Source organism: Elephantulus edwardii, unplaced genomic scaffold (assembly GCF_000299155.1).
Source record: "Elephantulus edwardii isolate Elephantulus edwardi_28Jun2011 unplaced genomic scaffold, EleEdw1.0 scaffold00169, whole genome shotgun sequence".
NCBI lineage: Eukaryota > Metazoa > Chordata > Mammalia > Macroscelidea > Macroscelididae > Elephantulus > Elephantulus edwardii.
Genome location: NW_006399919.1, coordinates 5,359,855 through 5,386,677, shown reverse-complemented (window position 1 = coordinate 5,386,677; position 26,823 = coordinate 5,359,855). Strand labels below are relative to the sequence as shown.

General features: G+C 42.6%; 1 protein-coding gene across 1 annotated transcript in view; it reads left to right on the top strand.

Annotated features, from left to right (window-relative positions):
* Positions 1–26,823, top strand: part of WWTR1 (WW domain containing transcription regulator 1) — a 179,962-nt gene that overhangs the window by 132,687 nt on the left and 20,452 nt on the right. The window contains exon 3 of the mRNA XM_006895562.1: positions 12,627–12,826. Within this exon, the coding sequence (XP_006895624.1) occupies positions 12,627–12,826 (200 nt within the window). The remainder of the gene's footprint in view (positions 1–12,626; positions 12,827–26,823) is intronic.

Here is a 26,823-nt window from a genome sequence, read left to right as displayed (position 1 = left end):
AGACGGACAATCAACTCCCATGTGAAATTCACTGGAGGTTGAGCTATGAGTCCAGTAAGACTCCTTGGTACAGAATAATGTTTTTATTTACCGTTAATTTCCATTCAATGTTATCATAAGATAGTTAAAAACCAAACATCTCTAGCGCTTATGACTACACAAATAATTTATTCGTATTCCTAGGGCTGGGAGCCCTGATGGCATAGTGGACTAGGTGTTCCACTGCTAAATGGAAGGTCAGTGGTATGAATCCATCAGCTGCTCTGATAAAAAGGAGAAGCTGACTGCTTCCATCTAGATGAACCACCTCAGAAATCTGAGAGAAGGATGCCATGGCAACCCTCTGATGTGGCAGTGAGTTTGGCTTGGAGAGTGGGCAGGACAGGCTTGTGATGGGTGATGGGTACCTAATAGGCCGGGCGTGGCATTCTGGTCTTGTCTCCAGGCTTCTGTGGTCTGTCTCAGTCTATGGATGTGATTTGTGCCAACTCATTTAATGTTCCAAGTTCCCTGATCTATAAAATGTGTGAATTAATCTAAATCATTTGTTTTAAATTGTGCCTGGAGGTTCCATGCTGGGAACTCAGCAGAATGTGAATAGAGTTAAACTCAGGGATCTCTGAAGGCTGTGACTGTTCCATATACTTTAAAATTGTGTTTGCTGTTTAGACATGACAATTAAGAGAACAAACAGGTTCATTCTGGAGAGGGTGAAATCAGGCTGCTTCGTGGAGGCAAGGATTCTGAAGCTCTGTCTGGCACACTTTGGGCATGTTGCAAGGACGGACCAGTCCTTGGAGAAGGACGTCATGCTTGGGAGAGTGAAGGGGCAGTGCAGGACAGGAAGACCCTCGATGAGATGGATTGATTCAGTAACTGGAGTAAAGGGGGTGGGTGTGTTGGAGACAATGAAGTTGGCACAGGATAGAGCAGAGTTTAGGGCTGTTGTACATAAGGTCACTATGAGTCACAGGCAACTTGATGGCACATAACAACAAACAACTTAGAAAACAGAGGGAGAGTGAGGGCATTGAAAGGAGGTGGTCAGAGAGGGCACTGTCTTAGTGCTACTCCCCCACCCCACCAGAACCATCCAGTCTTAGGCCTGCTGTTGAATGAGGTTGGGACTGCCTCCACTTTGAGCCATGAGGTGGGCTCTAAAGAAAGGTCCTGTTGAGAGAATGTGAAGCCAGTGGTTTAAATGGACTCAGGCACCTTCAGGCCTTTGGTAATGTTACCAACCAGAGAAAATAGCCTTCGCCCCTCTTGCAATGAGTGTAGTGGAAAAGTCATTTATTCTAAGCTACCAGTTATAAAATAGAGTAAGATTAAATGGTTAGAGACTATGTTCCATGAGGAGCAAAGAGCAGCCAAAGCCAAATTCTCATTGTTGTTGTTGCCTTCAAGTTGAGCACGACTCATAGCGACCCTATGAACAAAAGGCCTAAAGCCCCTCTACAACTATCGACACTTATCAAAGTTCATAGAGTTTCTGGAGGCATGTTATTTAGGAAGTGGATGCCACTCCTGCTTCCAAACCTGTCATAGTATGTTATTGTTGTTATGTGCCGTTGAGTTGCCTGTGATGTATAGCCACCCTATGTACAGCAGCTCTGAACTCTTCCCTGTCCTGAGCCAGTCTCACTAACTCTGACACACAACCCCCCATTGCCCCAGATACTGTATCAATCCATCTCATCTGGGGTTTTCCTCTCCTGCGCTGTCCATCCACCTTTCCAAGCATGGTGTCCTTCTCCAAGGACCAATCTCTCCTGGCCATATGCCCAAAGTAAGTGAGGCAGGTCTCAAAATCCTAGCCTCCAAGGAGAGACTTAGTTTTACCCTCTCCAAGACAGACCTATTTGTTTTCTCTGAAGTCCATGGTATGTTCAAGACTCTTCTCCAGCACTACAATGCAAAGGCATCTATTCTTCTGTCATCTCATTAGGTAATCCAAATAGTGGGTCTAATGGGAAAGGTTAAAACTGTATCAAGATAAAAAGAATTGAATGTATGCATGGAAGCTCCAATTTGTTCTGACTTTCCTTCTTTTTTTTCACATTTCTATTACATTTTAAAGAATGTCCATGGTGATCATATAAGTTGATAATATTTCTGTATCAATTCTGAACCATATCCCTGGAGTTTCATTCAGAGAGAATAGATTCAGTGTCTGCCATGGACTGGACAAGGAATCTTGATGGCTGGGATGGGAGCTTATGCTCCACAAAAGATTTATAACCTCAGAAAGCCAATAGTGTCGTTGTTGTTGTTGTTGTGTACCGTCAAGTAGAATCTGACCCACTGACCCTCCAGTGGGTCTTCAGAGGTAGTTAATAGCAGGAGCAGCTGGTGGATTCAAACTATGTGCCTTTGGGATTGCAACACAGCTTCTTACCAGTGGGCCACCAGAGCGCCCCCCAGAAAGCCAATGTTGTTATGTGCTGTCAAATTGCCTGCACCTCAGAGCGACCCTATGGATCCTTGACAGTATGGATCCTTGATACAGTGAGAGTGGTGCTTTATCTCTGTGGTCTCTCTCCTCCAAAACAACAGCGTCAGTCTTCTCATGAGAAAATAGCAGATATGTTCCAGTTAAAGAACACTCCGAAGAATATCTGATCAGAATCTCTCCAAACCATCATGATCACTTAAAACAAGGCCTGTTTGAGCAATCCTGAGCCAACGGAGTGTTGCTATGGGTTGCAATTTGCGCTATAGCAATCGGGGCGGGGATTGGATTCCAAGGCACCTAACAGCAACCCCAAATGTACAATAGCCTGGAGCACTAATAATAAAGTGAGTTAAATATTGCGGTGCTGACTAAAGGTTGGCCGTTTTAACTCACTTTCCACAACCTGCAGGAGATAGAGGAGGCAGTTGCTTCTGCAATGCTTTAGAACCTCAGAATTTTCATGGGACCATTCTGCATCATCTGACAGTGTCACTAAATCAGGACTGACTTGGGAGCAGTGGAATGCGTGTTCGTTAGAGTTCCTAGGTGGACGCAAATGGTTAACTAGATTAGCTACTGGGTGAAAAGCTAGAGGTTTAAATCAACACAGAGGGTAAGTTAGAAGAAAAAAAAATCTACTTCCTATAAATCTGGCACCGGGAACACTGGGGAGCACAAGCCTCCTCTGACACAAGTCACCATGACTCAGAGTGGACGTGAAGAGTAGCCGATACTGTTACGTGCATCACTCAGTCAGATTTTAAATGCACTAAAATGATTTTTCTTTTTTTTTGTTCTAATTGCTTAGTGAAGAGGTGTATCATCATGATTACTTCTGAGGGACAGGAAGGACTTGGCTGTTTGTCCGAGACTGGTTTATAAAGAGCATCAATCCAGCCTTGGGAAAGATGAGCTTAAGCTGACTGTGTCAAGTCTATTTGGACTCACAGCTCACTCTCTGGCAGGTCTTCCAAGGCTTTACATCACATGGGAGGAGATTGCCCATCTTTCTTCCTCCCAGTGCTGAAATATTCGAACCAGCAGAGGCACAGCCTTGGATTAACAACACAAAACACTGTAGACTAAGGCCACCAGAGCTTCCTAGGGATTCCACCCTGGATGCCGTGTCACAGTCACTGATCTTGTTGGGCTCCTCTGGGCCGTGATTACAGCTCAGGTATGCCTTGTTTTAAGTGATCATGATGGTTTGGAGAGATTCTGATCAGATATTCTTCGGAATGTTCTTTAACTGGAACGTACCTGCTATTTTCTCATGAGAAGACTGAGGCTGTTGTTTTGGAGGGGGCAGACCATGGAGATAAAGCACCACTCTCATCATGTCAAGGATCCATACTGTCAACATGAGTTTTCACCATTTGTGGTGATTCCGTTCACCTGGCTAAGGTAGAATTTGTCAGGTTTCTCAACTGCCCTGGGCCGATTGGCAGCATCATGATAGATGATGAAGAGGTTGAGACTGTTCACAGCTTTAGTTTGCTTGGCTCCACAATCAACACTTTTGGCACCAGCAGCCAGGAAATTAAAAGCCGTATTGCCTTGGGAAAGTCTGCTGTCAGAGACCTCTGAAAGTATTGAAGAGCAATGGTGTCTCTCTGGAGACTAAGGTGCGCCTGATACAGGCCATGGTCTTTGCAATCACTTGTTATGCATCAGAGAGTTGGACAATGACTAGGGAGAATAGAAGGAGAATAAATGCCTTTGAGCTGTGGTGCTGGAGAAGAGTATTGAATATACCATGGCCTGCTGAGAGAACAAACAGGTCTGTCCTCGCAAGGGTAAAACCAGGCTGTTCCTTGGAGGCAAGGATTCTGAGGCTTCGTCTGACATACTTTGGACATATTGCAAGAAGGGACCAGACCTTGGAGAGGGACATTATGCTTGGGTGGGTGTAGGGACAGCGCAGGAGAGGAAGACCCTCAGTGAGATGGATTGATTCAGTGACTGGGGTAATTGGGGTGGGTGTGTCAGAGACAGTGAGATTGACACAGGAAAGAGCAGGGTTTAGGGCTTTTGTATATAGGGTCACTATGAGTCACAGATGACTCAACAGCACATAAAAACAACAACAGCAATAACAACATGGCCTTTCCTTACCTCCCCATGCTGTTCGCTTTTAGGGAGTCACTGTGCATAGAGTAAGGAGTGATGCTGTCTGTCCTTTGGATGCTCTAGCTATGTAAATTATCGGGAATTCTTCTGCCTGGCAGAGTTATCTGTTTCTCCCACTCGTTTACTTATCCATTTAGTTCTTTTTCTGAATGTGGAGTCACAAACATTATATTTTCTTTAAACTCATGGACCACAGTCAACACAATGTGAAACTGGCTTCATTATGGGTGGAACAAAAGGACAGTTTGGGAACAGGCAGTGAGCGAAGTCATGGAGTGTTCAGGAAAGTCTAATTTATTAGCTTAAATAGAATTATGCCGCTAATATTTGGACAAAGTGGCAAATTAAAAGTTCAGCTCAAAGTACCCCAAATAGTCAGGGACCACTCCAGAATACTGAAGAGCAATGACATCATTCTTGAGACTAAGGTGCACCTGATCCAGGCCAGAGTCTTCACAATTACTTGCTGTGCATCAGAAAGCTGGACAATGACTAGGGATGATAGAGGGAGAATTGACACCTTTGAGCTGTGGTGCTGGAGAAGAGTATTGAATATATCATGGACTGCTAAGAAAATGAACAGGTTGATCCAGGAGAGGGTTAAACCAGGCTGCTCCTTGGAGGCAAGGATTCTGAAACTTTGTCTGACATATTTTGGGCATGTTGCAAGGAGGGATGAGTACTTGGAGAGGGACATCATGCTTGGAAGGGCAGAGGTATGGAGAAAGAGAGGAAGACGGAGACCGTTGATGCGATGGATTGATACAGTGATTGGGGTAATGAGGGTGTGTCAGAGATGGCAAAGTTGAAGCAGGATAGAGCAGGTTTCAGGGTTGTTGTATGTAGGGTTGCAAGCGACTCGATGGCACATAGCAATAACAAACCAAAATAGACACGTCAACTAAGAAACTGGTTGTCAGAGGAGAACTGAGTCTGAATGAGGCAAATAATGTACAACCAACTACAAGTATTCCTCCTCTTCGCTGTCCCCACACATGTGAAGATAAGGGAGAAGGATTGGAGGACGTAACATAATTTCTGTGTCTTGGTAGAGTTAATATTCCTTCTGGCCATTGGGCACTCACTGGGGGTCCTTTCTGTAATCTCCTCAGAGTCAGCCCCAAGGATAGTTGCTGATATTGGAGTCTACCCTTATGGTTTTGCCTTCTTCACTTGATAACGAAAGCCTCTTTTGAAGTGAAGAGAAACAAGCCCAGGGCACAGAAAAGCAAGCCACGGAGCCTCTTTAAAGCCCCAAAAGCATTTGTCAGACTTTCCTGGAGGCACCCAGGGTAGCCTCTGATTTCTGGGCCTCACGCTCGTCGGCAGCTCCGGGCTGGCAGATGCTGCCAAGCGCTTTTTTTCTGTGCATTGTTGCTGTTTTCTTGGTGCTTCAAAAGTCAAAAAGGTCAGGCGTGAAGCCCTTGCCTTGTCCATGTTAGCCTCTTACACAGAAAATGGCATGTGGGCCCAAGATCCGAATCTGGTGGGTCCCTGTGGCCTCACTTTTCCTCTTGGAAATTTGTAGACGTGACCGACCATGTTTCCTGGGACAGGTCAGAGGCTACTTCAGTGTCTACCGTCCTGGCTACTGTCCCCCTGTTAACCAGAGAGCATCAGGTCTGACATGAATAACCCTCACTCATCCCCATTCTCATATTGACTGTTGACTACAATGGAGAGTCAGTCACCAGAGAGAAAGACATTGGTTCAAGAGTATTCTTATCTCAGAGGTTGTGGAGTTTGTGTCTCTTGGTGTTTTATTTTATACTAAGTACCGCCTATAAAATGTTTCTGAACACTTAACTACAGACCATGATGTGTCTATGCCCAAATATAGAAGGCAAAGACAATGCAGATGAAAAGTGAAAAATTATTTATATTCTGACTCTCTTGAAAGGGAAAATAAACTCCATAGATGTGCCTGCTGTAGTTTCGATGCATTCCTGTTTTGATGGAGAAATCTGTTTGGGTTATTACTTTCCGTGGGGACTGGCAAAGGTTTAGAACTGACGAGGTCTTCTGCCTTTTTGAGGCTGTTTGTGGCAGTCTGCCCTTAATCCAGTTTGGCTTCAGATCCTGCATTTGAGATACTTGACTTGTTTTGTGTTTTTTGTTTGTTTTTTTTTTTTTTCTTCTTCCCAAGGTGGAACTGTTGTTCTATCCCTGTAATTTTGTGTTAGAATAGTTGGAATATTATCTCAATGAGTATTTTCTTCACTGCAAATTTAGCTATCTCACGTTTCTCTATTTTCCAAGAGACTTCTGTCTGGGCCCTCCTCTGCCTCTGACTTCCTCCTTGAACCTTCAGACAGCTAACAAATGCAGTGTTGTGTTTGTTTTGTTTTGTTTAAAGCCCGGTTTTTTAGAGTTGAGGATATGTACAGCAAAAACATAGAACAACTTCAGTGTGTACATGTACAACTCAAACGTGACATGAAAAACCCTTTTTTGTATGGTTGAGGACATGTACAGCAAAAACATGTAGCAGTTTCAGTTTGTGCATATACAATTTCATCTGACATCAAATGCATTCTGCAGGTTGAGCCATCACTCACACTCTACTTTTCCAAGATATTCACTCTCTGTTAACACCAATTCACTGCTCTTGAAGGTTTTGATCTAATCTTTTGAATTGCTTTTGTCTATTTGATCTCATGTAGCTCTTAAAATAGAATCATACTCAAGGCCAGCATTTTTTACTAGTTAAGCTAAACTATTGCCTGGTTTAAAAAGACTGTGCACTGTGGCATGTTTTTTGCTTAAGGTTCAAAGATTTCTATAGGTCAGTAGTTTTGTGAGTTCTTCCAGCCTCTGTGGGCCTAGAAAGTCTGGAGTCCATGAGAATTTGAAATTCTGTTCTGTACTTCCATCTTTTTGATTAAGAGTTATCTATCAAATTTTCGATTAAAATGTCAGTGGTGGTCACCTATTATCTTGCAAGCTTCCATCTCATAAAAGACAGACTGATGACTTGAGTCAAAGAGCTACGCAGGACAAAGGCTTAGCCACCGAATTATGAACCTCAAGTGAGGACATGTAGTTTCTAGGCCCCTGGCCAGTTTTATGACCTTCACCAAATTCACTCTTCTCTGAGTATTGGTTGTGTCATCTATACAAGATATTTCACAAGTAGGATTTTTAGGAAAAAAACACATGGTTCAAAATCTGGAAAGGAGTGTGCCAGGGATGTGTTCTGTCTCTATACCTTTTCAATCAATATGCAGAACATATCACGTGGGAGGCTGGACTTTATGAGCATCACTTTATGTGGCATCACGATTGGAGGAAGACTCATCAACAGCTTACATTATACAGATGATGCAGTCTTGCTTACTGAAACTAAGGAGGATCTGAAGCACTTGCTGCAGAAGGTCAAGGACTGTGATCTTCAGTATGGATTGAAGTTCAACATCAAGAAGACAAAGATTTTCACCACTGGGCCAATTGGCAGCATCATGATAGATGGAGAAGAGATTTAGGTTGTCAACAGTTATAGCTTGCTCAGCTCCACAGTCAACACTCTTAGCACCAGCAGTCAGGAAATCAAAAGACAAATTGCATTGGGAAGGTCTGCTATCAGGGACCTCTCCAGAATGCTGAAGAGCAATGATGTCAGTCTAGAGACTAAGGTGAGTCTGATCCAGACCATGGTCTTAGTAGTTAACTTGCTATGCATCAGAGAGCTGGACAGTCACTAAGGATGACAAAAGAAGAATCAGTGCCTTGAATTGGTGCTGGAGCATGGTCTTGAGCATAGCATGGAATGCCAAGAAAACAAATAAGTCTGTCTCGGAGAGGCTCAAACCAAGTTTCTCCGTGGAGGCTAGGAATTTGAAGCTCCATCTCACATACTTTGGGCAGGTGGCCAGGAGGGACTGGTCTTTCGGGAAGGACATCATGTTTGGCGGGGTGGAGGGACAGCACAGGAAGGAAGACCCCAGATGAGATGGACTGATACAGTAACTGGAGTAATGGGGGTAGGTGTGTTTGAGTCAGTAAGACTGGCTGAAGACAGGGCAGGGTTCAGAGCTGTTGTACATAGGCTTGCTATGAACCACAGGTGACTTGGTGGCACATAACAATAATAACAAACTTGATTATATATAAGCCTGTTTTATTGTTTCTCACATAATTTTGATTTTACTTCTTTTCCTACCAGAAAAAAAAGCGCCAAGTTTGAAGCATACATTACCATGTTATTGCTTTTTTAAATTATTTCCATGAATGTTTTACACAATAAATGAGGAAAAACAGTCCATCAGAGGAAAAGGAAAACCTCCTCCCATCTCTGACACCCAGCTTCCTCTCCAAAGACTCCCACGGCTACCAATTTCTTATGTATTTTTCTAGAGTTATTTGGTTCATATACATTACATAAACCACAGCTAATATGCACAGGCACACAAATCTGGTTTTGTTCCCCCCCTAGTCTGAACAATGTATCTTAGGGATTGTTCCATATAAATACTTAGGGAACTGCACAGATTGCCTCTAAATGGATCACCTATAATCTCCCACTGGTGGATATTAAAATGGTTTCTAAGTTTTTTTTTCTCTTATAAACAATACTGCTATTAGTATCTTCAAACAAACTTCTCTGCTGATGTATGTGTTTTACTTTGAAAAGGAAGTCACTGTCTAAATTCCACTCTTTCTCAGTCTCTACAATTAATAACCAGAACTGTTTAGTCTGAATGTTTGAGTTTAAATTAAAAAAAAAAAACAAACAGCTTCTCCATCCGTCTTTTCTATGGATGGTTCTGCGAGGCCTGTTCTTTCAGAGACCAACAATGGTGATTTTTTTAGAGTTTATCTAGATAGGGATTCAGATGGTAGGAGAATCTGCCGAGCAATATCTTGTTGTTGTATGAAGATAAATGACAGTAGGTTGTGAATAGCCCTCATGCCCCCTTTGGCCCACTCATGAGGGTTGTATGCCAGTCTCTGAAGATGAATGGTCCTGCTTCAGTCTCTAATGCAGAGGATTTTGAGACTGGAAATACTTAGTCTACATATTTTTCTTATAGATACAAATAGGCACCCTTTTTGGCCTATATTGTTGTTGTGTGCCATCGAGTAGTAAATGACTTACAGCTGACCCTCCAGTGGGTTTTCAGAGACGGTAAATCACATGGGAGGAGAAGCCCATCCTTCTCCCTTGGAGTAGCTAGTGGATTTGAACTGTATGCCTTTGGCATCGTAGGAGAGCTTCTTACCACCAAAAATCTCCATTTTTTGGTCTATAGACATTATATAAGAAAAATAGGTATATATTTTTCCCCCAACAGATTTAAAAAATGCTTCTTCCTTGACATAATCACCATCTTCCTTTGTGCCTACCTCCTCTGACCTGAAATGTTTATGACTTAAGCCTTTTGGGTTTCTGATTTGATCTTAATTGAATGCATAATCCCTGACTTTGCTCCATGATTTGATAAACCATAGTTTGGTTTTTCCAACAGAGATTCTAATTATGCTCTAATAAAGTATGTTGTTGTTGTTATTGTTGTTATGTGCCGTCGAGTCACAGGCGACTCATAGCGACCCTATGAACTAAAGTCCTCGAGAGTTGCGTGACTTTCATCCTTTCTCCACTAATAAAGTATAGGGAAGAAATATTCATTTCAGATAATGTTATATCAATCATATTAATTTGATTGGTCTTTCTTCCTCTCTCCCTTCCCACTTCCTTTCCCACTTCCTTCCCCACTCCCCTAGATTTCAGACTCAGAGCACAAGACATGCCCCCCCTGCTTCTATCCTTCCATCAGGTGACTTGACTTACTTGGCTCTTGCTGTGGGTCGAGGATGATGCTAGGAGCTGGGTGTCTTTTGTGGTAGGGTTAATTCTGGAAAGAAATCCTAAAACATTTAGGTAACATGTCTGAAATATGTTTAGCTTCACCCCTAGTATTTGTTATTAAGCAGAAGCTTGTCCATTTATCCAAACCTCTGATGGCCGAGCGGCAAGAAGCTGTGCTGTAATTCCGAAGGCCTGTGGTTCGAGGCCATCAGCTGCTCTGCGGGAGAAGAATGGGCAATCTGCTCCCGTGCAATAAACTGCCTCTGAAAACCTGCTGGGGACAGGACACAACAACCATCGCCCTGACCCTGCACAGTCTTTGAGCCCATGCCCTTAATGTCTTGGCCCACTGTGGAGGCTCTAACCCTTTGTGACTAAAAGCAAGCTTATTTACAGGTTTGCTCTTGATTTCCACAGTTTTCCTTGTTCTTTAGGCTGAGGCATGACAGAAGGTAGCCAGGGCCACCTGAAACTACAGGTGGATGAGGCATCCGGCGGCCTCAACCTTGGGTCTAGTTCTGCCTGAATCTAACCGAGGCATTCCATTTATTTCTCTGGGTGATAGTTCCTTTTCCATAAAACAGAGGGGGCGGATTAGACCGCGCCTGAAGTGTTCCCTACGCAGGCTAACATTCTAGCCATACAAACCACACATATAATCTATCTCATTCCTTCATATATTCCTTCCACCAGCCTGTTCATTTCTGTTATCCAACTTCAAGTCTAGTGCTTGATACACTGCAAAAATGCAATAAATATTTGAGTCCGTTTATGGATGAAGAAATCAATTTTTTTTTGTCTTGTTTTCACTCTTTTCCCAAGAAGGTGCCTACTTAAGAATTCTTTAAGGAAATTCTTTTTCAAGGATTTAAAAAATTTTTTTTCTTCAGTGTTAGTACTATCTTTAGAATATGTACATCTATACATTGATTTTTCAGATGTGTATATGCATATACATATATGTCCACACATACTTATTCACTGGTTCATATGTATTTATTTACATCCCAGAATCTAGCCATGTGATTCTCTTTTCACGCAATCTACTTTATTAGCTAGCTGTAAAAACTACCAGGCCATGATACACAAGTCTGACTTTAGTGCCATTTGAAATGTAATGCACATATATAGTGGACTGAGTTATTTGATGACTTAATTACAAAATATGTGGCTTCATAACGTCTATTCAAAACTGAAGATCTAAAGTATTTAACTTTCAAATTTTCAGTAAAATATATCATTCATTTTGTCCTTTGAAAGTACTCATATCAAATACAGCAAAATTTGAGGTATTTTTCTCAGAAATCAGGTGAGCATATAAAATTATACCTTAATATAATTAGTCCTTGGTTCTGACAATGTGTAAATAGACCAAGAAACATATTTTTTTGGTTGTTACTGAAGTTAAGCAAAGTTGATAAATTGCCTTGAACAAACTAGCATTTTAAAAAACTCATTTTGTAACGGGCTGCCAAAGATAGAATTAGCCAAAGGATGGAAAGTTCTTTCCTAAAGTAAAGTTCTCTGTGCAGATACAAAAAATGCTGATAAAAGTAGAAAGAGAATTTTCAAAAGCATCTACACTCTCAGTGCAATTATTCAACCACAGACATAGTTAGCATTTTTCTATCATTTCTTATTCATTGATTCTCCACCCCCCCACCCCCCCACGCTCTTTGCCAATATTTGTTCCTGAACTTAACTCATAAATCTTTGGGGTATCACTTTTTAACAAAGCCTTCACACAGTGATGGCTGGGCATAGGACTTTTATGTAGGTGCTATGTTTTACATATCAGTTATTGTTCCATTCATCTATTATTGTATACCCACCACTCCTTAGCATTGCCAAAACCATACAAATTGTCTCTAAAAGTACACACATACCCAGATGTCCTGGTGAAATGATAAGTCATGCTAGCCTTTGTAGATTTTACTTTTAACTCCTTTACTCTGTGAAAGGTTGGTCGTATATTCCAGACACAGGAAAGGTATGACATAAGATTTTAAATGAAATACATGGACAGAGATGAGGCAAGTCAGGAGTAGGACTATTATCTGAGATTCTGTAAATTGAATTAAGGTAATAATTTCTTAAACAGTAATGATTAACAGTGAGGTACTCTGGAATGAATCTCAGGAATCTATATTCCAGAGTCCACAGGGTTCAGAAGGTCTCTTTTTGATAATGTATTATAGGCCCAGTTATTAATCTGTATATTCTTTCCTCTTGTAGTGATGAATCATCAACACCAGCAGCAAATGGCTCCCAGCAGCCTGAGCCAGCAGACCCACCCTCCTCAGAACCCAGCAGGACTCATGGGCATGCCCAACGCGCTGACCTCCCAACAGCAGCAACAGCAGAAACTGAGGCTTCAGAGGATCCAGATGGAGAGGGAGCGAATCAGAATGCGCCAAGAGGAGCTCAGGAGACAGGTATGGCCTTCGCAGCGGCTGGTGGAGGTCCCCGGCCTCTGGTGGCAAGGCTGATCGTGTGTGTTTACAATCAGGTGAACCTAGAAAACAATGACGGCCTGAAGCTTCACTCTAATCCTCATGGTTAAAAACCCAGTTTCTTTGCCCGACGTTCTGTTTGCACTGTCTTCAAAATCAAGTATATGAGTAGGAGGTCTAGTTTTGTTACTGATAAAAATGCTTGCCTTTGACTTCTACTGCTAGTCCTTATAAATAGAAAAGAGTAAATGGAGCCAGAAGGGCATGTTTCAATTATCTCTTGCTGCATAACAAATTTCCCCAAAACCTACTGGCTTAAAACAATAGTCATTTTCTTATATCCCGTGACTATGTGTGGGTGGTTTCTGTGAGGCTAAACAGTGTGACACTGATGTGTCAAATGAGACAGTGGTTACCCATGGTGGACAGTGTTTGGTGGAGCGCCCCGGTTAAAACAGGCTTGGAAGCAGGAGTGGCATCCACTTCTGAAGTGGCTTGCCTCTGGAAACTGTACGTACTTAAAGCAACGATCAAAGTTATGCAAATGTTCAGGCCTTTCGTTCATAGAGTCGCTATAAGTCATCAACGACTTAGACAACACAACAACAACAACAGTACATGGGTCAGGACTTTGGCCAGGGCAGGGCTATTCCTTTGCTCTGTGTGATGTCGGCTAAGGTCACTGGGGTGGGCTGGGCTGGAGATGGCATCACTCCAGTGTGTCCTCACCCGGCTGAGGACAGCTAGAAGATGAGCGTTAGCTCGGACTAATGCCTGGAGCGTCCACATGTAGCATCTCCAGCATGGAAGTCTCAGGGTAGAGTGACTGTTAATGTGGCAGTTCCTGTCTCTCTAGAAGTGAGGTTCCAAGAGACAGGACAAGGGAGCTTCTAAAGCCCTGGCTTTGGAAATTCTTACAGAGTCACTTTTCTTAAGTAGTCACAGAGCCCATCCATATGTAAAGCAAATACTAGAGAGGACATTCTATGGAAAGATGAAGAAGAAGAAGGGGGGAAAAATGTGCAGCGTCTTTGATTCACCACAATCCATGAGAAAAAATTGGGGAAAGCAAAGGGAGAAGGAAAATGGTTTGTACCAAGGATCCATGTGCTCTGCACCATCGCCTAGACATAGACTGGCAGTGTGCTCTGTTCACTGGCGTGGTTAGCAGTTGACAGAATGTTGCTGTGTGTCCACTTGGGGTCAGTTCAGTGCTACACTTCAGAAACATGAATGAGAAAGAGCCTTGAAGGAACCCACAAGTTTCTCTGTTTCATGCCTTGATTGGTCTGTGGGAGAACAGAACGCTTTCTTCTGTATTGCAAACTAACGCAACTCATGCTTGCAAATCTCATAAATTTTACTGCCTGTATTTTGGGGAGGAAAGCCTAAGTTTATTGTTCTAATTCTTCAGATTTCACTTCATGACTCATATGGAGCAATGGTTTCCTCTCTCTGTTTTTAAAAACATAGATTATTTTAACTGCTATAGTGAATTTAGGGAGCTCTGGTGGCCTAGTGGCAAGAAGCTGAGCTGCAGTCTCAAAAGCACGTGGTTCGAGGCCATCAGATGTTCTGTGGGAGAAGGATGGGCAGTCTCCTCCTGTATGATTAACTGCCTCTGAAAACCCACCAGAGAGACAGCTATGGGTTGATTCCAACTCTATGGTACAAACTAACAACAACAACAACAAAACCCTTTATTTTGGTACAAGGGATATTAGAATAAACATACAGAGAGAGATACAGATCCAAGAATATGTATTTGTTGTTGTTTTTCTATCGAATGCTTTCAAAGGTACACATTGACTATAATAAGTGAGTGTTGTGTTTCTCATCAGACAAGTTCTAGGGCATGTATACTATCTTATGTAGTTTAAATGCATAGTGAATGAATTTCTTAAACATAGTCTCCTCAAATGAGGGAAATGGCCATAAATTGTGCTTTACTGTTAAGCTGAACTTTACTCCAAATTTAAGGGATACAAATTTATACTATAACTACCGTTTTACCATACCGCGAGGATTTGTGTCTGAATTTTCCTGGTTACTTCAGAGTAACAGTTGTTTGTATGGTTTTTAGAAATACCAATATCATGTTTCTCAGCAGGAAATCATTGTATCATTGTTTTCTATCTTTGAGCAGTAATTCTACTTGGGATAATTTTTCTGTTTTATAAAAGTCATGACACAGCACTATAGCAACATTTAGAATTCCTAGTGTGGATTTACATGAGCCTTAGTTAATTTGTGTTCATTTGGTTTGGTTCCTACTCAAGGATGTGCCAGTAACACAAAGAATTTTGGCTTCTCCCTTTCTCTGTTTCTCACTGGCTCGCCCCACCTCCTCTTTTCCCACAGAAAGTATTTCTGAAAAAGGGGTGGGGAGGAGTGCCCTAAATTATTTTCTTTATTCAAACTGTAGGTGCCTTTGAACCAGAATGCAATACTGATGGTTCATATTACAGAAATGCCAACCGAGTTCTTTAAGTGCTGTCCCCTCAGGGCTGTGGAGCTCCGAGTATTTTGCTGCATCATAGCCTGTAATTCCACTGTGTGTCCAGATTCTGTTAAAGAGAGAAACTTACTAAATTTGAGAGAGAGAGGAAGAGTAAGATGTTAGGAAGAGGAGATGGAATGGGTAGGTCTGATCTTCCCATTTTATCATGGGATACAGGGGGAAAAATCCAAATCCACTTTTTAATCATGGAAGTCTCTCCCCACCCCCATCTAGAATCAGCCTGCTGCTTGTCATCAAAGACACTATGTAGACCCAAACCAATGGTGTTGGAGAGTTCTATGATCGTTTTCTGAGTGCTCATCAAGGTGCCTAATTATTCAGTTGTGGATTTTATGTATCATCCTGGTGTCTTTTCATTCGGTTTTGGCTTTGTTTATTTTGTTTAACTTCTTTCTTTTGGTCACGTACTTTACTCTTTGGACCGAGGCCAGGGCACATTCAAGAAAATGGACTAGAGTGTAAGTGGCATCTGACCTGCCTGTTTAGCTGCCTTCCCGCGTCTGGCAGGGATTGCGGAAGTAGTTGTCCAGCTGAGATTTGAAGATATTCTGTAGACTATTTTGGCGATTCCTTCCCACTTCAATGCCCTCGGGGTGGCAGCAGCTGCCGGGAGATTCTTGGTCCTCCAGACACTTTGCCACTCAGTTGTTCCCCTCTCCCTTGTTACACAGCCTGCCTTCTCAGGGCTGTGAGTGACCCTTCAGTCAGGTCTGCATCTGTCCTAAGAGGATATTCAGGTGACAGTCCTATTCTTTGCATTTTCTTTTTTAATTTTTTTATTATTATTAATTTTAATGAAAGTTTACAGAGACTGAGGATTTCCATTCATTCATTGTTGCACTTTTCTCTCTGCCCACCCCTCCCCCTGCCAGTACACTCTTCTCTTTGAAAATTAGAAGAAAAAATCTTTCATTGTTTACAATCCCTCCCCCCAGGTCCACTCCACTATGCTGCCTTCACTCTGGACTCCTGTCATGACAATAATACCTAATCACATATCCCTTTTACACAGTTTTCTCCCTCATCTATTTCAATGCAGTGTACATTATTTATCCCCTCTTTTTCAGTCTCTCCCCAACCCCGATGTCAGTCCTGTTTTGCAACAGTGGCACTATGCAGTTTTTATCCTTTTGTGACCAAGATATTTCACTCAGCATAATGTCCTCCAGGGTCATCCATTTTGCATAATATTTCATGAGTTGCTTGTTTTTCAGTGCAGCATAGTATTCCATTGTGTGAATATACCACAGCTTCTCTATCCATTCATTTGTTGATGGGCACTTAGGTTGTTTCCAACTCCTTACTATTGTGAATAAAGCCACAATAAACATGGGTGTGCATATATCTGCTTGGGTGGCAGTTCTGGTTTCTTTGGGGTATATTCCCAGTAGTGGAATTGCTGGGTCAAATGGTATCTCTATTTGCAACTTTTTGAGAAAGCGCCACACCACCTTCCACAGTGGTTGCTCCTGCATTTTCTATAACAGCAAGGGTGAACGGAAACATTTAATAAGTAGATGATGAATGTAAAGACACCATATACATTGTTATGTGCTGTACAGGGGAGCTCTGGGGCCTATGAGGAGGGAGTTCAGCTGCCAGCCCAAAGGCGCACATTTTCAATCTCCCAGCTGCTTTGAGGGAGAAAGGCAGTTAATCTCCTCTCATGTGACTTATAGCCTCTGAAAAAAACAGAATCAGCTATGAAACAGTTTCGGCTCCACAGCGCATCACAACAACAATAATAGCATACAAGGTGGCTCTGGTGGTATAGTTGGCTAACCCAAAGGCTTTTTCAAACCTACCTGTGTCTCCATGGAAGAGGAATGGGCAGTCTCTTCCCATGTGACTTTACAGCCTAAGAAAGCCCATGGAGGGGCAGTCACGAGTCGGTTCCGTCTCAACAGTGATGTTATGTGCCTGGGAGTTGTTGGATGACTCACAGCTGAGCCTCTGGAAGGTTTTAAGAGGCAGTAAATCCCACTGGAAGAGATTACTCATCTTTCTCCTGTGAAGCAGCTGGCAAATTTGAACCTCACGCCTTTGGTCTGGCAGTGCAGCTCCTTACCGTGAGGCCATCAGAGCTCCCTCAGCAGCAGTGAGTTGAGTATATAAATTTTCAACTTCATTTCTTCCTCTGCTTTTCCCTTCCCGTTTCCCTGTTCCTCTAGGGATACACACATACTTGTTACTTCTCAATTTGTTCCTCATCTACCATTTCACACTTTCAACAGTCTTGAAAAAGCTCAAATGACTAGCAGACTACTAACAGATACCGATTTATGAAGGTTAAGGTCATGTACCAACTTACCGAGGCTGTGATTCTCAGTGGATGTGATGAATTTTATTATCAAATATAGAATCATATAATGTGGCAGTTATGCAATGATGTAGTCATGTTCCCTTTTGGGAAGCTGAATTTCTGTATGACATCAATTTTCTTTTATTTTAACCAAGTTTCACTGTGTTGTTTTATTTTTTTCTTTTTTCTTGTTTTTATTTATTAATTTTAATGAAAGTTTACAGAGACTTAGGATTTCCAGTCATTCATTGTTGCACTTTTCTCCCTGCCTACCCCCTCTCCCCAAATCACTCTTCTCCTTGAAAATAAAAACTCACTGTTATGCAATCCCCCCCTCCAAGTCCACTCCACTATTCAGCCTACCCTCTGGACTCCTGTGATGACAAGGATACCCATTCATATGTCCTTTTTAAATAGTTCTCTCCCTCATCTGTGTCAATGCAATATACGTCATTCCTCCCCTCCTTTTCTGTCTTCCCTCAACCCTGATGTCAGTCCCATTTTACAATAGTGGCCCTATGCAATATTTGCCCTTCTGTGACTGAGATATCTCACTCAACATAATGTCCTCCAGGGTCATCCATTTTGCATAATATTTCATGAGTTCCTTGTTTTTCAATGCTGCATAGTATTCCACTGTGTGAATATACCAGAGCTTCTCTAGCCATTCATTTGCTGATGGGCACTTGGGTTGTTTCCAACTCTCTGAACAAAGCCGCAATAAACATGGGTGTGCAGACATCAGGTTTTTTTTAAAAAAAAACCAACCTCAGTCTTTGGAAACTAACCCTGTCCACCAGCGAGGTATGGGCCTAGGCAGATGCTACTGGTCTGTTGAGTAAATATTCTTCAGCAACAATCTTCATTTTCATAATCCAGCGCAGGCTTTATGATTCTAACCGCGCGTTGGTGCTGAAATTGGGCCAGGATATGAACAAAAAATGGACTTGAGGAAACTTTGACTAAAAATCTAAACAAGCCTCCATTATTTCAGAGTGAGAAAATCACATTTTTTCCCTTTTTTCTCTTCACTTATTCATTCAACCAATATTTCTTTAGTACCATATATTAGCAAGATAAACGTGCTGCCTTCATACGACTTATATTTTAGTAGAGAAGACAAAGCTATTAAGTCTATTCTAAATGTATAGCCAGAAGAGTAAATAAACGCACTTCCTGTTTCATGGCGGCCATTTTTAACCTTTGTTTATGGAGCTGAGACCAGACACTACAGATTACAGACTTCTGAGAAAGAGAACTTGAGCTGCCTCTGTTTCTTTCCGTGGCCTCTTAGGCAACTAGGTGGTTGAGCAGTTCCCAAATTCGTATCTTAAGTTCGGAGAGTTTAGATGGGTTTACTTACTGATCAGGAATCCTCTGGTGTAACATTACTTTAAAAGAAGTCACTATAATTTACCACTGACTGTGGTCTCTAAGCAGCCAGGTAGCTCGTACTCAGCTGCTAACCTAAAGTTGACAGCTGAACTCAGCAGTGTTGCAGATGAAAGACCTGGTGACCTACTTGCATCAAGATTACAGCCAAGTTGATGAGTGAAGTATCTCAGTCACAAAAGGACAAATACTGCATGGTGCCACTGTTGTAAAACAGGGCTGATATCGGGGTTGGGGGGAGGCTGAGAAAGATGGGTTCAATAATGTATACTGCATTGAAACATGAGGGAGAAAACTGTTTAAAACGGATATGTGATTAGGTATTTTTGTCATGACAGGAGTCTAGAGTGAAGGCTACATGATGGAGTGGACCTGGGGGGAGGGATTGTAAAATAATGAAAGACGTTCTCTTTTACTTTTCCAAGAGGGTAGTGTACTAGGGGGGAGGGTTCGGAGGGGAGAAAAGTGCAACAATGGATGAATGGAAATCCAAAGTCTCTGTAATTTTTTACTGAAATTAATAATAAATTTTAAAAAAAGATGGGGAAAAAAAGAATACAGCCAAGAAAACTCAGCATTACAGATGGAGTTGCCTCCAGCTGGATTTGACCTGTGGGCAACAGGTTTTGTTTTTTGGTTGTTTTTGTTTGGTGAGTTTTTTGTGGAGAGAGAGGTTTACAGCAGTAGAGCTCAGCTATTTGTTTCTGATAATTGATGCATTCTCTTGAAATATAGCAGACTTCACCACCAGCATTGTACTGCAGAGCAGGGCAACCTGGTCTATAGCAACCAGTCTTGTGACGAAAGTAAGAGCTTCCCTGTATCCAACAGGCATCTGTCACAGACAGGCTAGAACCTGAGGTTGAGTTAGACAGTCTCCATTGCCTATAAGAGTGAGAGTTTGTTTGCCCTAAATTTCCTAAAAGGATGTGAGGTGGTTTCAGGTTCATCAAAGAAATGGCAGCCTTGAAAAAGAAGCCAATTCTAAGTTGATGGTTCTTTTGGGAATTATTGTTTATATATATATATATGTTTCAAATTCACCAACTGCTCCATGGGAGAAGGATGGACAATCTCCTGCCATGCTGTTTGTTGCCTCTGAGAACCTGCTGCAGGGTCAGCTTTGGTCAATATCAACTCAATGAAACACAACAACTCTAACACACACTCTCTCTCTCTGTAGATAGATAGATTAGATAGATATAGATAGATATAATTTGTGTGTGTGCTATATATGTATATACTCACTCCTAGGATTTTTTCTTCTTACAATGTGAAAGAAAAACAACCAAACTAAAACACAATGCTGTGAAGTCGATTGGTTAGCACCAGGCACCTAAACCACTGCACCACCAGGGCCCCTAAATGAAAGAAGTCAGGCCCTGGAAGCTACATGCTGTTGTTATTCAGTGCCATTGAGCAGCGACTCATAGCAATCCTATGAACAACAGACCTGAACCCTGTCCCATCCTGTGCCTTTCTCGTCGCCTCTGACTCCCCAGCCCATTACTGCAGTCACTGTCAGTCCATCTCATTAGAGATCTACCTCTTTTTTGCTGACACTGCATCTTTCCAAACGTGATGTCCCTTTCCACGGAACAGCCTCTCTAGCAACGTGTCCAAGGTGCGAGAGGCAGAGCCTCATCATCTGCCTTCAAGGAGCACTCTGGCTGCACTTTTTCCAAGACATACTTGTTTGTTATTGCTGTTGTTGTTGTTATGTGCCATTGAGTCACTTGCAACTCATAGTTTGTTATAGGATTCCATTAATATGCTATTTTGGAAAAGACAAAACTACGGGGACTGAAAACAGCAAAGTTGCTTATCTATTGCCAGGAATTAAGGATCGAGGTGAGGGACTGAATGTCTCCAAAAATGGTGAGTCTGGCTGGGGATGGTGGTACATTTCCGCATCTTGGTCTTAATGCTGTCACAACTTGATGCTATCATCCAAGCTCAGAGTTGAGAATTACACATACTGAATACATAAAATACCAAAAAATCTCACAAAGGGAATTACACATACTGAATACATACAGATAGTTCCACAAAAGCCCAAATGCATATTTGTTGTAGAAAATGTGCAAAATATTTACAAACAAGAAAATAATAATCTTCCTTCCTAGAAAACTGTCAGTCTAGAGACTAAGGTGCTCCTGATTCAGACCATGGTCTTTGCAGTTATTTACTGTGTGTTAGAAAGCTGGACAATGACTAGGGCTGATAGAAGGAGAATTGATGCCTTTGTGCTGTGGTGCTGGAGAAGAGTGTTGAATATACCATGATCTGCTAGGAGAACAAACAGATTCGTCCTAGGGAAGGTGAATCCAGGCTGCACCTTGGCGGCAAGGATTCTGAAGCTTCATCTAATGTACTTTAGACATGTTGTAAGTTGTGACCAGTCCTTGGAGAAGGACGTCGTGCTTGGGAGGATAGAGGGACAGCACAAGAGAGGAAGACCCCTGATGAGATGGATTGATTCAGTGACTGGGGTAATGAGGGTAGATGTGTCAGAGACAGTAAGGTTGGCTCAGAATAGAGCAGGGTTCAGGGCTGTTGTACATAGGGTCACTATGTGTCTCAAGTGACTCAACAGCACATAGCAATCACAACAACTATAAATTAAAGAGCACTGCTGTGAAGTTGTTGTTGGTGATTTCTTCCCAGACTTTTTGTCTTTATCTGTGTATGCATTGTTATTTTCTAAATAAAATTAGTAGCACATTAGAATACTGTTTTGTAACTTCTTCCTTCTTAATTTTCTGGAAAGTCTTTACTTATTTTGTACCAGTTAATAAAATTGTGTCCTAACTTTGATCACAACTACTGATGGGTCTTGAGCTCCAGGGCCTCCAAGAATCCTTTTTCTTCTAAGACTGAACATGCAGACATGCCCGCCCACATTGACTGTAGAAGATTGTTCTATGACAAGGTAACTGTCAACATAGTATCTGTTCAGTATCTTAGCAAGCATGACCGCAACTTTACCAAATGCCATGGAAAATGTTAGTCATTTAAGAATTGAGAAACAGACTTCTAAATCCCTATTTATGCCTCTGAAAGAGCGATTCCTTGATGTGAAAACAGACTTATGGCTTTATCTTTCCAAGTGCATGCTTATTTAAATAAAAACTTATGGAGACTTCTGCCTCTGTTTTAACCCAAGACCTTCCTCTCTTTTCCCAGAGCCTGGAAGGCTATAAATGAGGAAGCTTTACTCCCACTTATCTCTTTTTTCCAGGGGCAGCATTGTTGAGAAACTGCTATTGTTTCCAAACAAATTCAGTCCTGCTTTTATCTCCATCCTTTCTTTAACTGGGAGTTGGTGGACAGGAGAATGCTGCTTGTTGCACAAAATTGCTGACTAAGCCTGGCCTCTGTTGCCCGGGCAACAGGGACAGGCAAGAGGGTTTGGGCCAGAGGCCGCAGAATTCTTTTGGCAGGGCTCACAGACTGCCGTTGAGCTTGCCAGCCACGCCAAGTCGGCCCAGCCAGCTGGCCCCTCTCACAGCCATTCCTGACCAAGGGCCTTGTGGAGGGACACGCCCGGCTGTGAACAGGGCTGGTCTGGGGAAGCTTAGGAGGTCTGGTTTTTGTTATGTGAAGAATAGCTCTTTCGAGAGGTTAAAAAGTGTCATATCAAAGTAGATCCTGAAGCATAAGTGGTGACAATTTCAGTCTTTCCTTCAATACCTGGGACGAAATTTTAACTTGTAGGGGGGAAAAAATACTATACTTACAGAATTAGTTTTCAGAATTGACCAGGACATCAAAGGTCCCTATATAAGTCCTATTATGTAACTAGAAAGAAACCCTGGTGGAGTGGTGCTTTATATGTTCGACTACTAACCAAAGGTCAGTGGTTCGAATCCAGCAGCCACTCAGCCAGAGGTAGATGAGCAGTGTCCTCCCATAAAGACATTCAGCCTCAAAAACTGAGGAAGGTCAGCACGAGTCGGACCTGACTTTACAATAGCACAATTTGCTTTACAGTAACTGGAAGTTGTGATGGTGTAGTGGTTAAAGCGTTAAGCTCCTAACCTAAAGGTTGGGGGTCTGGACCAACGAGGGAGGTGATGAGGCAGTTTGCTTCTGTAGAGATGTTGGTCTTAGGGCCATTCCGATTCAAATCAGTTTGATGGCAGTGGATTCTGTAATAACTCAAAGGCACCAGGGCATCCAAACGCTTCGGCCAAGATTGCAACCAAGAGAATCCTGTGGAACAGCGTGACTCTTAACACATGGCGTGACAAAGAACTGCATGATTCCACAACGGCTAACAACACAGTACTTTGTTGACATCCGTCCATTTATCTGTACAACAAATGCTTAAGGTATTAAACGTTCTGTAGTGAACAGACAGACCTGGAGCTTCTGCTCTCAAGAGCCCCCATTGTAGCTCTTCTTAGATGCTCTGCTTGCCGGCAAGTCCCAGAAACAATCACTTTTCTAAAATGCCTTGGCATTCCTTTGTTGTGGAATAATACCAACTCAAATAAAAACAAACAAAACAACTCCTTGCTGTCTGGTCAATTCTGATTCCAAGTGACCCTGTAGGACAGAGGAGAGCTGCCTCCTTAGAGTTGTCAAGGCTGGAATCTTTACTAAAGTAGTCCTTCTCATCAATGCAGCTAATGGGTTTGAGCTATTGACCTTTCAGTCAGCATCACACCACGAGTTCTCCTTTCACCAGCTTGTTGCTGTTCATTGCTTTCAAGTTGAAACCAGCTCATAGCTGACCCTCCAGCAGGTAGTCAGAGACTGTGAATTGCACAGGGGCAAACATACTCATCTTTCTCCTGAGCAGCAGCTGATGTGTTTGAACCACATGCCTTTGGGTTGTGGTTCAACCCAAAGCCCCTTACATTGCCACCTATGCCACCCAAACTCTATAAAAGAAAACCCTTGGGAAAAGAGTTCTAAGTTGAAAATGTTTTTTAGTAGACTGGATGTTTGCCACATTTGCACACCGGAAAAGAAACCTCTTACTTCTGATGTTAACAAGATCATCAAGGTATGAAGAACTATTGCATTTCAAAATCCATTCCAGCTTTTTTTTTCTTGAGCGAAAAATACCCAAATTATAATACTTTTATAAATATGATCTAAGAGGCAACAGATTGTGGACTAACACACAGTTACTGTATGTTGTTGTTGTTGTGTACGGCTGAGTTGGGACAGGATGATAGCTGATCCTTAGAGGCAGTTAATCACACAGAAGGAGATTGGTCATCTTTCTCCCACAGAGCAGCTGTTGGATTTGAACCGTGTATCTTTGGGAGTGCAGCGCAGCTTCTTGCCACTAGACTACCCATCCTGAATTAAAAGAACAGAAAACAGACCCTGGATCATAAATGTGGATTTAAATTATGCTTGCCCCAATGTGTCCAAGTTTCAACCCTTCTTTTGTAGGGACAGCCTAGCAACTGAACATGTGTGATGAGATATTTTAAATAGGCTCCAGGAAATGTGACTGTGAATTTCTAGAATCCCTTGGCACAAAGTTAAAAAAGTGATTTATATCAGGACCTCTCTCTCTCCCCTAAATAATTCAGCATTCTGTCTCTGAAGTCCTTCAGGGTTTGCCAAGGACAGCAACTGTTCTGCCAACCCCTTTGCCATCAAGTGGTGACCACCTGGGGCCACCCTGTAGGACGGAGCAGTACTGCCCACAGGACCCATGAGGCTTCAAGTGGGGTCCACCTCCTGGTTACACTGTAGGACAGAGCAGAACTGCCCCAGAGGATTCCTGGGCATCCAGTGGTGTCCACCTCGGTCAACCCTGGAGGACAGAGCAGAACTGCCCCAGAAGATTCCTGGGCATCCAGTGGTGTCCACCTCAGGCAACCCTGGAGGACAGAGCAGAACTGCCCCAGAGGATTCTTGAGGCTGCATATCTTCAGGGAGCAGACTGCCTCATCTCTCTGCCGTGGGGTAACTTGACCATGAGCCATCCACCTTTCAATTAGGAGGCAAGGCTTAACCACTCTGCCACCAGAACTCCTTTTCTGTTTTCATGCTAGAATTTCAAAATGTTTGCCCCTCTTCATTTGTGTTCAGTCACTCCGCCTTTTATAATTAAAACAGTCCCTCATTTCTGTATAATCCTTTCCTTCAACCACACTTGCTTAAATCCAGCAGAGCCCCCTCAGAAGAGACTACTGTCATCCATTTGCCTTTGAAGTGTTCGGGAGGCGGAGGCTGGCAGTCGGGGTGTGCTCCCTCCGCCAAGGGCGGACAGGGCTGCAGGATGCTGTCAGCTGCTGTGTACTTTCTCACCTCCTCTGTTGATTCACTCCACTGGCAAACTTCAGGCCAGTGGGGAATGGGACAGAAGGGAGGTTTGAGGTTTGCATCCAGGGACGCCTTCAACCTGTAAATCAGCATTTGTCTTGGGCCTCCCTCCATCTCTCACCCCGCTGCTAGGAGAGGGTGTATTTAAAACCACATATAATTATTCCTTCCAGAGTCCTGAAGGGATGGACCACAAACACAAAATGAAATGTTCAAGGGCTTGTTTTGCCACAGTCTTTCCACCCCCAGCTTGGATGTGGAGATAAAATATAAAAGTTGTGGTGCGGGAGAGTGAGGAGGAGAGTCCCAGGGGCAGACTTCCAGATCTTTCTGACACTGGCCATTAAAATATAAACTTATAACTCTGCTCCATGTGTTGTGAATTCCCAGGATGGTTGCTCCACCCATATACATTGGAAAGAGTCAAATGTGTCCAGTTCAATAGCTTTTCTAAATTCAGAGAAACTCACTCGGACAATCCAACAAAATCCACAATCCACAGAATTCTCTTCTAAACTGTCTGAGGTAAAGGTGTTGGTATTCTCATTGTGTAGCTGGGAAAACAAGCTCAGAGAAGTGAAAGAATTTGCCAAAGTCCACAGCAAGTAGGTGAAAGGGCTGCAACTTTGCTGTCTGCCAACCTCAACACTTGGCTGGCCTCTCTCGGCCGCTCTGTCTTTGTGAACAGACTCTGGGTTGACTTCCTGGATCCTCCATCATTACCCGTGGGACCTTGGCTAAGTCCGTAAGATCCTAAGCAGTTTGCCTAGCTTCTCAATACTTCAGTTTCCACATCTGTGAGATGGAGATAAAGAGCCCCGGGGATACAACAGTTACATACTCAGCTGGTGACAGAAAAAAATACTGGGCATTTCACGAGCTGCTCCATGAAAGAGAGGCTTAGAGATCAGCCTCCTTAGAGACTAAAGTCTAGAAAAGTCTCTGGGGAAGTTTTATTCGGTCACATGGGGCTGCTCTGAATAACAGAAATAAATAAATTTAAAAAGTAACAACAACAAAACAAAGCTAGATTAAATGAGATAGTTTGTGTAAGTGCTATAAACTGCTTAGCGTGCCATAAGCAATTCGCAGGTATTAGCTATTAATTTTGTTTCTTAAATCATTTCATACAATCCATAGCTCATTTGATTGATGGTGCTGGCCTTTTTGTATCTTTTCTAATCTTTATGACAGCTCAGAAAGACATTGTGGGTGTTTTTTTTTCAGATGACAAATTGTCAAGAAAAGTTGAGAATTGTGCTAAGGAGTAGTTGAACTGGAATTTGAACACCAGTCTTGCTGATTCCAAAGACAGTCTATCTTCTGTATAATGTGACATTTTCTGGACTGGCTTCTGTTGTGTTTTTGTGTGCTGTTGAGTCAGAACCAACCCATAGCTGGCCCTCTGTTGAGTTTTCTGAGACCATTAATCACACGGGAGGAGGTTGTTCAGCCTTCTTCCATGGAGCA